The sequence below is a fragment of the Balaenoptera musculus genome, chromosome 6 (genome assembly GCF_009873245.2).
Source record: "Balaenoptera musculus isolate JJ_BM4_2016_0621 chromosome 6, mBalMus1.pri.v3, whole genome shotgun sequence".
Taxonomy (NCBI): Eukaryota; Metazoa; Chordata; class Mammalia; order Artiodactyla; family Balaenopteridae; genus Balaenoptera; species Balaenoptera musculus.
The window spans coordinates 51,377,580-51,392,334 of NC_045790.1; the positions used below are offsets into that span (position 1 = coordinate 51,377,580).

The window sequence follows — 14,755 nt, forward strand, 5'->3', positions numbered from 1 at the left end:
TATTAAAAACAATGTTGCTTAACCTTTGGAGAAAAGAAGAAGTGCTAGAAATGTATTTTATGCCACAATAAAGGGGTCATGTACTTAGGTTTTGTTTTTACTTTATGTTTTTAAGTTATTGGTAGGGAAAAGAAAGGAAAGTTTAGTGAAAGAGAAAGCATAAAGATACAGATTTTTGGCTTTTGGCACAAGCCTAATTCACTTGTGCTACTGTTAAGATTAAGATTAGTCTTATTTTAAATATAATAGTTTTAAAGTACATCAAAATAATCCCAGCTAAGGAATGCTGTACTAACTCCTTTTACATGAGATTATACATATAATTCTACTCACATTTCCTATGGAAGGGACTAGAAGACAACCAAGGAGATCCAGTTGATCTAGTAACAGAAAATAGCCAGGGGAAGCACTGTGTAAAGCAGTCTGAAAATTACTATTTCACATAGCTCAATAACATCATTATAAGCCAATTAGCATGTAATTAACTATAGAAAAAAAAAAGTCTGCTTTATAAATATCATCAACTTTCTTCTTCTAGCCAATCTCTAAAAAATCGCTTCCTTAGGTTTATGCAAGTTTCATTTATTCCACTCATTCTACAAATATCTACTGACTCCCTATTATTCTATGCCAAAATTCTAGGAATGAGGGACATGGCAGTGGGTGTGACAGACACAGCTTATGGAACTTTTAAGTTTAGCTAAAAGACAGAAAATTAAATAAGTACAGTATAAGTGGGAAGAGTATTTCAATAGAGAAGTATCGGCAGCTACATGAGCATAAAAGGGGAGCTAGATGGAGTCCTTAGTCCTTCAGCTAAAACTTGAAAGATGAGTAGAAGGCAGCCAGACCGGGGGATAAGGAAGTGTGAGTGTTCTAGGCAAAGGCCTAGGATGAGAGAGCACATTCTAGGAACTGAAAAACAGTGTAACATGGCTGGAGCACTGCAGGGATGTAGGGCCGAAAAGATCAGCAAGATCCATTCTATAGAGGACCTTGTGATCCATTTAAGAACTCAGGACTTTGCCTAAGAACCACTGAAAGATTTTATGTAAGAGAGTGAGACAATCAGATGTGCATTTTAGAAAAAAATCCAAATAATCAATCAACAATAGTTAAAGGGTACCAGATGGAGTAAAGCAGTCTGACAGGCTTAAGGGCAATTCACAGATGAAGGAGCTTGGACTCTCAATGAGCCTTCAAGGACTTTAGAAATGTTAGAAGAATTCTAGACATTCCAAGTGTATCTATTTCCAAAGGGAGATAGATGGGTTGTAGAGATGTGGAAATAATGTTAGGGACTCAAAGACTGGTTAGGGTTCAGTTGGGAGAGGGGCCATGTGCATCCTGAGGCACTGAAAGAGAAAATGGTTGAAAACAAGTCAAGAAAGGCAGATCTGGGCTATGTGGAAGGTTTCAAATGTCTAAGTAAAAAAATCTGAAATTTGCCCATAGAGGAGAGGTTGAGCCATTGACAATTTCTCAGCAAATGAGCGTGCTTAGGTGATAGCATGATGGATAAGTCAGGAGAAAACACAGGACCTAGGAAAGACAGGAACCTTTTATAGTGCTCCAAGTGTTGCTAATGTAAGTGTTAGCCAACAGGGATAAGAGAAACAGATTTGGCAATTACAAAAAAAAACCCAACAACAAGGTAGGGTCGAAACGCCTGCCTAAATTTTTGAAGGGGACAATAGAAAGGGTAGGATAAAGGATGACAACATAGCTGAGATGGTGCAAAGTAAGCGGGCTACAAACTGGAAATTACAAATTTCCCTATTACATGCAGTTTCTCTATAATAGTATTACCATAGAGCAGCCTTTCTCAAAATGTGGTTGGCAGACCGGAATTGATCTATGAGCTATTTGTTATCCAATCAGTACAGACAATGAAAGAAAGCATTTAGAAATGTTCACACCTATGTGACAGTAATATTACTGTGGAATTTAATGATAAAAAACTTGGAGTTTTATTATGTTTGCCTTTTAATTTCATTTTTCTAGTAATTCATTTTTATCCTATTTTACAAAAGTATCGATCTGACAGAAAATTTTAAAAAACGAGTCCTTTACCACACTATCAGAGTATTTAGCTTGCCACCCCCAAAGTCTAAGTGGATTAACTGTACCTTTGTAAACACTTAAAAATAAACACAAATTTGAGTATGGACTGGATATTAGAGATAATGCTGTTACTGTTAATTTTCTTAGGTATAATAATACCACTCTGATTAAGTAGTAGGATCATACTTTTAGAAGCTATATACTGATGTACTTAGCGGTAAATTATCATGATGTCTGCAACTTACTGAATGGTTCAGCAATAGAAAAGGACACACACCAGGTATCTCAAACACATACAGCTAAAGCCAATACGGTCACATGTCAACAATGGTTGAATTTAGGAGGTGGAATGATAACAATACCACACTGTCAACTTTCGAATAATATAATGTTGAAAAAATATTTAAATAAGTAGCAAGTAACAAAAGCGAAGTCCTCCATACCCCAAAGTCACTAGGTCAGTATTTTCTGGGATGACTTCTGGATCCTCCCCTTCCTCAAGGCACTTCAGTTTATCAAGACTAAAACAAAAAGAAACAAACAAAGCAATCACCGCATCCCGTCCTTAGCAAGCAGGGGTTGTGTCCTAAATACATCACTGAATAATTAAGCAATCAGATAACCAGAATTAAAGGCGAATTCTGTGCCGATATTCTATAAAGAAAGGGATATACGGCTGGTTGAAGGCGGCCAATACTGTTAAATGGAGAAAGAAATCGTTATTTTTATATTTTCATTTAAAATAAGGCACTTTGAAGAATATCTCAATAATAGCATACCCAGGAGGTCCCCAAAAGAGACCAGAGATAATCAAGGTTTTGACACTGTTGTGGTTAAAGGAGAGTTCCAGCCCCATCATAAACTAAGGTTCCTCCGTCGTCAAAGTGTCTTGTCAAAGACAGATACACGTCGCTGTTACTCTGATTGCTTTCCTACATTAATAAGCACTTTAAAAACTAGTGAATAGAAAAATTAATCTTTCATGCAGCTCTCTCGTCCCTTCAATCCCACTAGCAGAAATTGTGCATTCCCATCACGGGACTTCTCCCGTTGTTCCGGGAAAGCTTTGATAGGGCGGCCCTTCCACCCCGGGGAGTAAACCACAGGCCCGCCCCCATGATGAGGCCCTGGGGCGCGCAGGAGCAAGGCTGCACCCGGGTTGACTCCAAGCCGCAAGAGCCCCTCGGCCCCGCACTCACCCGCACACCGCCCTTAGCTCGGCTGCCGCTTCCAGGCTGCAGCCCAGATCCCGGGCCACGGCCTCATCCTCCCGGCTGGAGTCGGCAACCCCTCGGCCCCCGGGCAGCGCCGGTGCCGGCGGCTCCTTCAGCGACAAGTCCCCTTCCCCGCGCAGCCGGCCAAGCCACAACTCCCCGAAAGCGGCCACATGGAAAACGCGCGTATTCAGCTCAGGATGCTCGTACTCTGGGAAGTTGCAGCCGCCGCTGCTGGGGACCGGGTTCTGCCTGCCACCCACCCCGCCGCCGCACGTTGAGCCGCCCCTGCTGCCTTCAGCCATGTTCGCCCCTCTCCCTTCACGGCGAAAAGCGGCTGATCAAGGCCTCGCGGGGCTTGCTGGGACTTGTAGTTGCGCGTAGCCCGGGCCGGCGAGCAACTGGGCTGCACTGGCGCAGCTTTAGACACTACGTTTCCCGTCAGGCCCCGAGTTGGGCCCGCCCCCGGGCGCGGCACCCCGAGCCTCCGCGTGCAGAGCTTGAACTCATTGTTCTCTGGTCTCGGCTCACAGAAGAGGGGCTCTGGCTTTCTTTTCACCGCAGCTTGTCTGGATGGGTTCTCAGCCCGCTCGGTTACGCAGCATCGCTCTATGCGGCATAGGGCGGTTTTGGCACGCCCTTTGGTCCCCCTCGTTGTTTTCCTCTTGGCCCTGAGGTGGGGAACTTTTCCTTGACTCCAGGGTTCGAGAGCTGCACTGCTGCCTCACTGCCCCAAAGCCTGAGAGACTTAAGGGTCGAAGGCTGAGACCCGGGGCACGACTGGCCCTCCAGGTCCGGTTCGTTTAGAACCTCCTCAGCGGCCCCATGTTAGTGTGTATATACGTATCATTGCTGTACACGCGCAGAATAATGTTTATTGAGCGCCTACTGTGTATCAGACGCTGTACAGTATTATCCCTAACGTATATTTAAAAATCACAACAGCTTTTCCAGGCAGGTATTATCATCCCAATTGTGCTGTTGAGGAAGGAGTTAACTGCTAGGAAATAGAAGCAAGGTCGGAACTCTGGGATTTTATCTATAAACTAAGAAACTCTCCCTCCATTCTGAGGACCTGAGGATGTGCCCTTAGACATAGCTTGTGTCAGACAGTGGAAGGGTTAGAAAGAAAAAAGCCAAGAGTTTAAATAAGCAAAGGCAGAAAATAGAGAAGTCACGGTGACTTGGAATAGTGGGGCTGAGGCCATCTTCTCCCCTAGACTTGCCATTATGTAAGCCAGTAATTTCTTTAATCTTTAGCTAGTTTGAGTTGAATTCTCACAACCTGAGGACAATTAGTCTTCCCAGTGCCTGTAAACCTTGCTCTAAATCCCTTAACAGGGGAGCTCTCACTCCAGAGAATGAAGTCACGTTTCAGATGTAAAAACTCTAACATATATCTGGAGATTGAGTAACATTGTCTTCAGGAGTGGAGACCACAATGGTTCCTGAGAAGCAGTGGGAAGGGGCAGGACCCGAAAGAACACAGCAGGGGAAGGTGGTTCACTATGAGGTGTGGCATTTCAGAACAGCATCTTGAGATGTGTGGATCGCAGGTATCGGGGGAAAGAAGGGTTAGTGGTCGGCACCAGCGGACTCCTTTGAGTCTTAGCGCCAGCGGCCACTCCTTGGAATAAGTCTAAAGAGGTGCAGAATAACCACTGCAGCATAAAAATTATTTTGAGCTGAAGGCATTTGAGAATTGGCTTTTTTTCCCTGAACTCCATTATCTTCCTAAATGTGGAGCTTCCCCAAAGAACTCAATTGTCATAAATCCCCTCCCACAACTAGAGAAGATTGATTAGAAGTGGGCATCACACTTACACATTGTCACAAAGGTGTATCTCCCATCTATTCTAAGGACCTATTTATCTTTCCTGAAAGTCATTTGTTTTCCAATAAGTGCCCTTTCTCCCCCTCCTCTATTAAGAAGTCATTTGTTTTCCTGTAAGTGCTGCGCTCCCCTTCCCCTTATCTCATTAAGATAGTACATAAGCCCCAATTCTAACCGCCTCCTTGAGTCAACTTTTTCTGTGAACTCTCATTAATCTGTCTTTTGTCAGTTTAATTCACGGCTCCCAAATGACCATATAAGAGTGTAGAGGAAGTTTTTCCTCTTCAGCCATGGCAAAGGAAGCTTCTGGCCCTGTTGCAAGTTTGGCAGAAAATGGGAGCATTCTTAGACCTGGCACTAGGACCAGACAACAACAGAAAGGAGATAGAAAGATTCTAAGATCCCAGGATAGATATAGTCCTTGTAATTCTGGGTGAGTTTTGTATGATTCCTGAGGGAGGAAAACAAAAACAAAAACAAAAACAAAGGTTTCCCAATTGTGGATGTTGGAACCAACCACTGGGTTGAAGTCGTGGCATTAATTTAGAGACAGGATTCTGAGTAGTGGCACAAACCAAGATTATGACTCTTGATTGGAGAGTAGGAATAGGGAGACATGAGCTCTCAAAGTTTGCCTCTGAGCATTAGTTTCCTCACTTGAGATGCTTACATGAGCTCATGAGGTGATGAAAACTGGCTTGCTGGGGGGAGCCGTGGCAAACTGGGGAGTACCAGCCTCTCTCTACAAAGCTACCATGGCTGCCACGTAGGAATGAAGAATTTCTCCACCAGAGCTTCCAACATTTCTAAAGAACTCAGATATTTAGCTTTTTAACAACAACAACAACAAAAGTGAAATCTCCTGATCTTCAAATGTGGGCAATTAATTTTGTTAAATTACTTAAACAAGGAGGCCATTAGATTGAGGTGGCTCTAATGCAATGGCAGCCTGCCTCAGAAAACCAAAGTCTAAGTCTGTAAATGCCTCAAGGTTACAAAATCAAAATGCTAAGGACAACCAATCGCAAACAGCCAACTAGACTTCAAGCTATAAACATTCAATAATTGCTTTGCTTCTGCCTTTTCTCTATAAGATTCTCTCCCCAGGCTCCAGTCAGTGGAGTTCTCCTAAGCACTTGCTGTTTGGCGCTGCCCTATTTGAATTGATTTTTGCTCAAATAGAGTCAAAAATTTTAACATGCCTCAGTTTATCCTTTAACCGCTCATATAACATTTAAAAACAGTATTCAAACCAAACACAACACACATAGGCATCTGGCCAGTGGCCTACTTGTTTGTGATCTCTGATCTATTGTATCTCTAAAATTCACCCAGCTCCCAATTTATGTAATTCCAAAAGTGAACTTCTTTCATCTAGGTTTCCAAAGTAATTCTACCACTGCCCCAAGGCCTCCTTTCTCAGAATTAGACTATAGGTAACTGGGAGTCTCACTTGGGGTTGAAACCGTATGTTTCCCACATTTCAACAGTAACTGTCCAAGTTGTATTTCCATCTAGTTCTCTCTGATGTCTAAATCTTTCCTATAGCTAAGTCATTTATTTTATTCTTCTCCTCTGGCTTTGGCTTTTTTCCCCGAGTGGACAATTGGTCTGAATTTTTTAAAATAATTCTTGAATAACCACATAAATTTTTTTTAATTAATTAATTAATTTATTTATGGCTGTGTTGGGTCTTCGTTTCTGTGCTAGGGCTTTCTCTAGTTGTGGCAAGCGGGGGCCAATCTTCATCGCGGTGCGCGGGCCTCTCACTGTCGCGGCCTCTCTTGTTGTGGAGCACAGGCTCCAGACGCGCAGGCTCAGTAATTGTGGCTCACGGGCCCAGTTGCTCCGCGGCATGTGGGATCTTCCCAGACCAGGGCTTGAACCCTTGTCCCCTGCATTGGCAGGCAGATTCTCAACCACTGTGCCACCAGGGAAGCCCCTAAGCACATAATTTAATAGGTAGAAATATCAACTGTATTATTATTGACTATATTCCAATATAGTCAATAATAATGTAATATCTTTGTATGGTGAGAGATGGTAACTACACTTATGGTGATCATTTTGTAATGTATAGAAATATCATATCACTATGTTGTGCACCAGGAACTAACATAGTGTTGTAGGTCAGTGATACTTCAAAAAAACTCATAGAAAAAGAGATCAGACTGTGGTTACAAGGGGCAAGGGGTGGGGAGAGGGAGATTGGATGAAAGTGGTCAAAAATAGAAACTTATAGTTAAGATAAATGAGTACAAGGGATGTAATGTACAACATGATTAACATAATTATTACTGCTATATATTATATATGAAAGTTGAGAGTAAATCCTAACAGTTCTCATCACAAGGAAAAAAATAGTTTTCTTTTTCTTTTACTTTGTATCTATATAAGATGATGGATATTCCCTAAACTTATTGTGATAATCGCTTCATTGATGTATGTAATCATTATGCTGTACACCTTAAACTTATACAGTGCTGTATGTCAATTATATCTCAATAAAAGTGGAAGAACAAAATGATACAAATATCATACAGTGAAAGTCTCCCTTTCTATCTTTCCCCCAGTCATGTAGAGCCCCTTCCTAGATTTCTGGAGGCAACCATAACCTCCAGTTAGCAATTTCTTGTGTATCTTTCCAGAGAAATCATATATTTTATATAAATATATATGTATGTATGTATACATATTGCACACACACATATGTATGCATGTACACACATATTTTGCATACAATACATGCTGTTCTATATTCTATACCTCATGTTTTTCATGTGAGGTTATATCTTAGACATCCTTTTATATAAATATAAAAAGCATCCTATTTCTTCCACTGTATCTGTCAAATTTCTTTAACTAGTTCTCCCTTGAAGTACATTTAGGCTGTTTGTAGTCTTCTGCTTGTACAATTAATGCAGCAATGAATAATCTTACAGGCAGTCATTTTGCTGATTACTGTCTGTCCTCAGGCCCCAATTAAAAACTCTATTTAAAAATTATTCTTTTGCACTCTCTTGGATCAGTCACCCTGGGGGAAGCTGGCTGCATGTCATGAGGACACTCAGATGTCACTATGGAGAGGCTGATATGATGAGGAACTGAGAAGAGGCCTCTTGCCGATGATCAGCACTAACCTGTCAGGTAGTTGAGGGAACCACTTTGGAAGCAGACCCTCCAGCCCAGTCAAGCCTAAGAGAATTGCATTCCTGCCAACACTAGCTCATCTGTTCCCAGATTCATGACCCAGAGAAATTGTGTGAGATAATAAATATTTAAGCTGCCACATTTTGGGGTAACCTGTTACACAGCAACAGATAACTAATAGAGGGAGTGAGGTGAACACAGCCATGCATTAAGAGGTTAAATCTATACAGGGGACCTTGCCAGAGGGGCAAGAAGTAGGGAAATAATTAAGGAAACATTTGCAATACTCCAGTTAAGAGGCAATGGAGGGTCTATGAATAGAGACAAGGATGAGCTCATCCAGCCCTGGACAGACAACCTGAGTTTGTACATTAATGATGATATTCTATAATAGCAATTTTAGTACATTAACGATGTTATGGACAACAGCAATTTTAGTCATCTGACTCTGGTTGATTAGCGTTCAGTTGGCACAGGATTGAGGTCAGAGGGGACAAGAAAGGGAATAAAGTTTTGGATAGAGAGATTAATCATAAACTCAGTAAGGGAACTTGGTTTTAGGGGGACTTGGTTTCGATAATAAAAATGCATGAAGATTCATCTACTTGAACAGCAATATTTCTAAAAATGACTGATTCTGAGAGTATTAAATACTATTGCACCCACTGAAATCACCTTTCAACTCTGACCTTGGTCAGAATGGGCTCTTCGTATTGAATGGTGACTTCCTTCTCCTAGTCATCTTCTTTTGACTCTCTGTTGATCCTATCTTGTTGAATAGTATTTCCAATTGTGGGACACCATATGGGGAACATTCTTGCCTTGAGGTGCTGACATCTTGTTTGGGAAAAATCTGGATAATCAAGATTATGTCCTTTTTTGTCTGTTCTTTCCTTTGCTTTTACCATTGTGAAATACACACACACAGACACATACACATATAAAGGATTCTTTTGGTTACGCGTTGTTTGTGTTTCAAAGCACTGATGAGTTTTATCTAAAAATAGAAATGATGTCTCTAAATTTACAAATACTCTTTTGCAATCCAACCGTCATCTTGACTAAGCATAAATCTCTATTGATGAATTACCAAAGCTACACTGCTGTGGCCATATTCTAAACCAATTGAATTTTCAGTCATTTACATTTGACCCACGATTAGCAGGGAGCATACCTAAATTTAAGTGGCAATTACAGCGTGCTGGATCTTTCTTAGTTTTGGGTTCTGTGGGACAGGCATTCCCAACAGGTTCAAAGAAAGGCCCTGCAAGAGCAACTGAGAGAGGGGTAGGGCCAAATGCCCAATTCTCATTCACCCCTTAGGCATCGCGAGGCTTTAGGAAAATAAGAACTAGCCAGCTCTCTCCACAACAGGGTTGAGGACACCTTAAAGATACCAAAAGGAGAAAATCTTTTGCCTGGTGCTGTTCCTGGATTCTCTGCTTCAACAGATTACATGTTCATGTGGAGGATTGCTTTCCTGAAGCCAGGGGACCATGTGGGAGTTTCTCTCTGCCAAAGAAGGGAGTAGCAGAAGGATGGAAAGGGAATGTGTGACGGGAAAGACAGCTGAAGTACTCTTAGTCATAAAGGCAGTTGGTAGAATAATAATAACATTTTAGTGAGAAGTAAGATTTATAACCTTTCAGAGGCCTGATATGAATTATAAGGAATTTTAACAACCAAGGTGGAAAACCTGAATTGAGTGTCCTCTTCAATTCTAAGCAATGATCCTTTTCAAAGCTGAATAACTCTTAATAGATATATATTTGCATAATGATTTTTTAAAAATAATCATTGTTTTTTTTTTTTGGCTGCGTTGGGTCTTCAGTGCTGCGTGCGGGCTTTCTCTAGTTGCGGTGAGCAGGGGCTACTCTTCGTTGCGGTGTGAGGGCTTCTCATTGCAGCGGCTTCTCTTGTTGTGGAGCACGGGCTCTAGGCGCGTGGGCTTCAGTAGTTGTGGCACGAGGGCTCAGTAGTTGTGGCTCACAGGCTCTTGAGCGCAGGCTCAGTAGTTGTGGCGCACGGGCTTAGTTGCTCCGAGGCATGTGGGATCTTCCTGGACCAGGGCTCGAACCCATGTCTCCTGCATTGGCAGGCGGATTCTTAACCACTGCGCCACTAGGGAAGCCCTGCATAATGATTTTTTTTCTAATTCTCTAAATTGTCTCCAACTAATTGTTTTAGGATACCTCTATTGTTTGCTGTTCTCCCACCATCCCCACCTCTGTTCCACTGACAAGTACAAATTAGGCAATTAGCTTTTTCCAAGAACAATGCCAAATTTATTGGAAGGTATTTAAAATCTTGGATTAGCAAAGAGAGTGAGAGAGTCTACTGGTAGAAAATAATAGAATCAGAGAAAAGAAATATCAGAAAACATTTTAGTCCCTTTTGATTATAGGGACTGTGGACATGGAGAGATTTGGAAGAAGCTGTCATTTTTTGGAGGGAGGCTTGAACCAGGACATTGTCTGACCCCCTTGATGTGAGGCTGGTATCATCCTAAGATTCTGCAACCAAGCATACTTTTAAAAAATCTGTTGAAGTTCACCTACTACCTCCATGAGACACATTCACTGATGTAAGAGGAAAAGATCTTGGAAATGGTATAAAATGATTGAAGGTTAGAAGCTGTGGGACCAGGTAATGAAATACTCTCTGATATTAGATTTTGCCCTTACCTCAGAAGGAAAGCATCTTTCCACTGTAAAGTTTCTTTCTTTCTTTCCATACTCCTTGGAAGCAAGTCACTAAGCACAGTTCATACTCATGGGGGTGTGGAGTGGGGAAGGAGTGGGAATTAAGTTTCATCTCCTGGAGCAGGGAGTAGTTACATATTGATAAGTTATTTGAAATCCTATAAGGGAGATTTGTCTCTTCTCCTTCACTTATTTAATTATTCAATCTTTTATTTATATCAGTATGGACTCATGGATATTTATTTTATGTTTTGGATTATCTTCCATCACTATGTATTAATCACGTGCTTCAGATGCTTTGACATCGGGGTCTTGCTGAGCCTGGAGAGACTGCCCCTCCCAGCGATAGCCAATTTCTAGAGAGAGTAAAGGATTCTCCTTTGAGTGTGTCTTTCAAATGCAAACCAACCTACCCAGAATGGGCACCGCCCCCCCTACTTCCTCTATCAGGTTCTCACTCTCAGGGCTACCATTCCTCTGCCCTAATTAGCCAGGTCCAGGTACCAGCCAACTACAGGCAGCCCCTATGCCCCAGAACCACTGAAATGATTTAAATCAGCCAATCCTAAACCTGCTTACCTTGCCTCACCTGTTTCTTCCTGCAGAAACTACAATAAGGGCTCTTGCCCACATTTCCCTCTCGCTCCCTCTGCCTCCTGATCAATCCCGGTGCTTCCTCCTGTGGCCCCCTGCTGTGTGGCATGCCCCCTCTTAGGAACCGTGAGTAACAAGCCATCTTTACACTGGCAGTCATCTCTTGATCTGCTAGCCTTCACCATAGATGAATAATAATAAAACCTACATTTTAAAGCTACTTATTTATTCTATTGCTTACATTGTTCCAGCTTTGGTTTTGAGAGCTGTTTCAGAACGGCTCCTGTGTCCCTTTCATATCCTCCCTGTCCTCTTGTTTTTTGAGCACTTCCTTACTTTCTGGTGCAACAAGATGCTTCTGACTCATATACTCCCTGCCCAATGCCTAGAATCAGCCATTTCTCCAAGAAACCCTGGTTCTTTTTATTGGAGAATGGTATCACCATTGATTTTTGTAAATAAAGTTTTATTTACATGAACACAGTCATGTTTATTCAATTTCTTATTGTTTATGACTGGTTTTGCATTACAACAGCAGAGTTTAGTAGTTACAAGAGACTGAATGGCCTGAAAATCCTGAAATATTTGCTATCTGGCACTTTACAGATATTAACTAGACTGACTATGTGATCATTTCACAATATTTACAAATATTGAATCATTATGTTGTACATCTGAAACTAACATAATGTTACATGTCAATTATACCTCAATAAAAAAAAATATGTAATTATAGTAAAAAAAAGTTTGCTGACTCCTTTTTTAGATGAAGGTGACGTGCTTCTTTCTTTTTAAAATTTATTTTACTGAAGTATAGTTGTTTTACAAGGTTGTGTTAATTTCTGCTGTACAACAAAGTGATTCAGTTATACATATGTATATTCTTTTTTCGTATTCTTTTCTATTATGGTTTATCACAGGATATTGAATATAGTTCTCTGTGATATACAGTAGGGCCTTGTTGTTTATCCAATCTATATATAATAGTTTGCATCTGCTAATCCCAAACTCCCAATCCATCCCTCCCCTACCCCCTTGGCAACTACAAGTCTGTTCTCTACGTTGCTTATTTCTATAAGAATAGAGAGAGGTCTTATGGAAGTCCAAAACATGAACTGAAGTGTTCACGAGATCTGACACCAGGAATCAACAGTACATTTTCTTCTACGGCTTTTTGGCTTCCATTGTGCACTTCCCCTCCATTCCTTTCCTCTCTATCAGGTAGTTCTCACTGGCCCCTTATGTAGGCTGCTAAATTTCGGTGCGGGGAAACTCCCCTTCTAGCTAGGTTAGAAGGGAGGAGCTGGTAAAGAAGAATTTAATTAGAGTTGGCCCCACCTTCTAGGATGGTAAAGAGAGCCACGTACACCTCTGGTCATGTAAGCTAGGCCCAGGGAGAAAAAGAAAAAAAGCAATTCCTTCCAACACAATTAGGCTTTTGCAACTTGTCGAATTAATGCCACTTTCACACACATTTTCCTTGTATATGATTAGACACTGTAGCTGAGAAAAAAATGACTCACCTTGGAGAGTGTGCCCTACTTTTTAGGAACATTTCGGAAGATGTCAAGCACATCAAACACTAGGGATTATCCTCACGCTTCCAGAGTCAGCAGTGACTAAGCAAAGCAGAGCCTCTCGGGTGCTCGAGTTTGCAACTCCCTGCAAAAGACAGAGAGGAGGACTGTCCTCTTCCTACAGGGAGGGCAGGGGTTTACTGAGGGAGTGGGCGGGCATGGGGGCACCTTGCTGGGGGCTTCAAAGAGAGGCTACATAGGTGGAAAGGGGTTGAAGAGAGGCAACATTTATATTAGACTCCCTGCTTTTGAAGACCTAGTCTGGAAGGCATTTGCTGGTGTCTAGCAGAATAAAGAATAAAGTCCAACACCATTACAGCCTAATCCTGGGTGATGAACATCTGTAGCTCATTCATAATACAGTGTGTATCTGGTCAGGGGAGACTGAGCAGCAAAGCTTCTCGGGAAGGAGCAGTAAGTGCTTTCTGATGGCTTAGTCGTGCTCCAGCAATGAGAGGCCAGGAGACACGCCTGCAGCATCGGGGCAGAGTCTCGCAGCACCAGAGACAGTCAGACTGCCTTTTCCCTTAAGGCAGAAAAGAAGAGATCTGTACTGCTTTGCCCCACATGCTTCATATTCGCGTGCTGCATAAGGACACCTGATAAGGTTGCCAGATTTAGCAAATGAAAAGTGCGGGACATCCACTTACCTCTGAATTTCAGATATAAATAATGAATGAATAACTTTTTAGTATAAGTATATCCCATGCACTATCTGGGATATACTTGTACGAAAAAACTTTCTGTTGTTTTTGTTGATCTGAAATTCAAATTCAACTACTCTTTATCTGGCAACCCTATGCCTGGGTCTACTTCATAACCTTTCAGATCAGCTCATGGAGCTGCCAGAAACTTCCCCCTAGATCTTTTGAGGGAGAGAGCAAAAGCTAGAGGCAGAAAGAGGACAGGACTGGCCCAGTTTTTCCTGTTTTGGAAAAGCCCTGGGTACCAGGCCGTGCTAGGCCATTGGTCAGCATTCAAATGGCCCTGTCCTGTGTCCACTTCCGGTCTAACCAGTGTGGCCATGGTCACGGCTGTTGGGAGGTGTAGCGGCCCATACAGAGTTTGTTTACATAGGTAGAAGGCAGTTAGGCATGTCATTATGTCCAGGGCACTTATGTCTACCAGCAGGCTCCTTCACTCCAGCCCTCCTCCTCCCCCACTTCTCTACCTCACGCCAGAAGAGGCTCCTTTTCTAGAACCCCTAACCTCAACTCAGTGCTGGCCCCTCTCCTCCCTTAGTCTGAAGACTCTCAGATATGACTCCGATGTTTTTTGACCTGCTTAACTGCCTCCTGACACCCGCTCACTCTTGCCCCCATCAGGGTGACCTTCTAGCCTGCTTCTTTTCCTGCACTATTTTCCTCTGTTCATCCAGATCATTTAAGGCTCAACTAAAATCACTCAGTTCTGTGAAGGCTTTCCCACTCCAATCTGTACTGTTTTGTCCAAACTTTATTCATTGTCCTGGATCACCTCAGAAGTTTAATTGGCCTATGTTTGTTTCCTTTTTTTTAAACTGAAAATCAAAATCATAGAACTAAAAACGTTGTAAGCACTCATAATGCCAACAATCCCAACCTAAAATGACTTTTTAAAAATTTTGTAATCTGCATATAT

At 42.0% G+C, this 14,755-nt stretch overlaps 1 protein-coding gene across 2 annotated transcripts in view; it reads right to left on the minus strand.

Moving 5' to 3' along the window:
- SNAPC3 (small nuclear RNA activating complex polypeptide 3) overlaps positions 1-3,587 on the minus strand; it is a 36,612-nt gene extending 33,025 nt beyond the window's left edge. Inside the window, exons 1-2 of one of the 2 annotated variants that reach the window (XM_036854724.1) lie at positions 3,264-3,587; positions 2,508-2,585 (exon numbers count right to left, since the gene is read on the minus strand). In XM_036854724.1, the coding sequence (XP_036710619.1) occupies positions 2,508-2,585; positions 3,264-3,583 (398 nt within the window). In that variant the 5' untranslated portion in view covers positions 3,584-3,587. The remainder of the gene's footprint in view (positions 1-2,507; positions 2,586-3,263) is intronic. The other variant, XM_036854725.1, reaches the window with a different exon arrangement.
- Between the last annotated feature and the right edge of the window lie 11,168 nt (positions 3,588-14,755).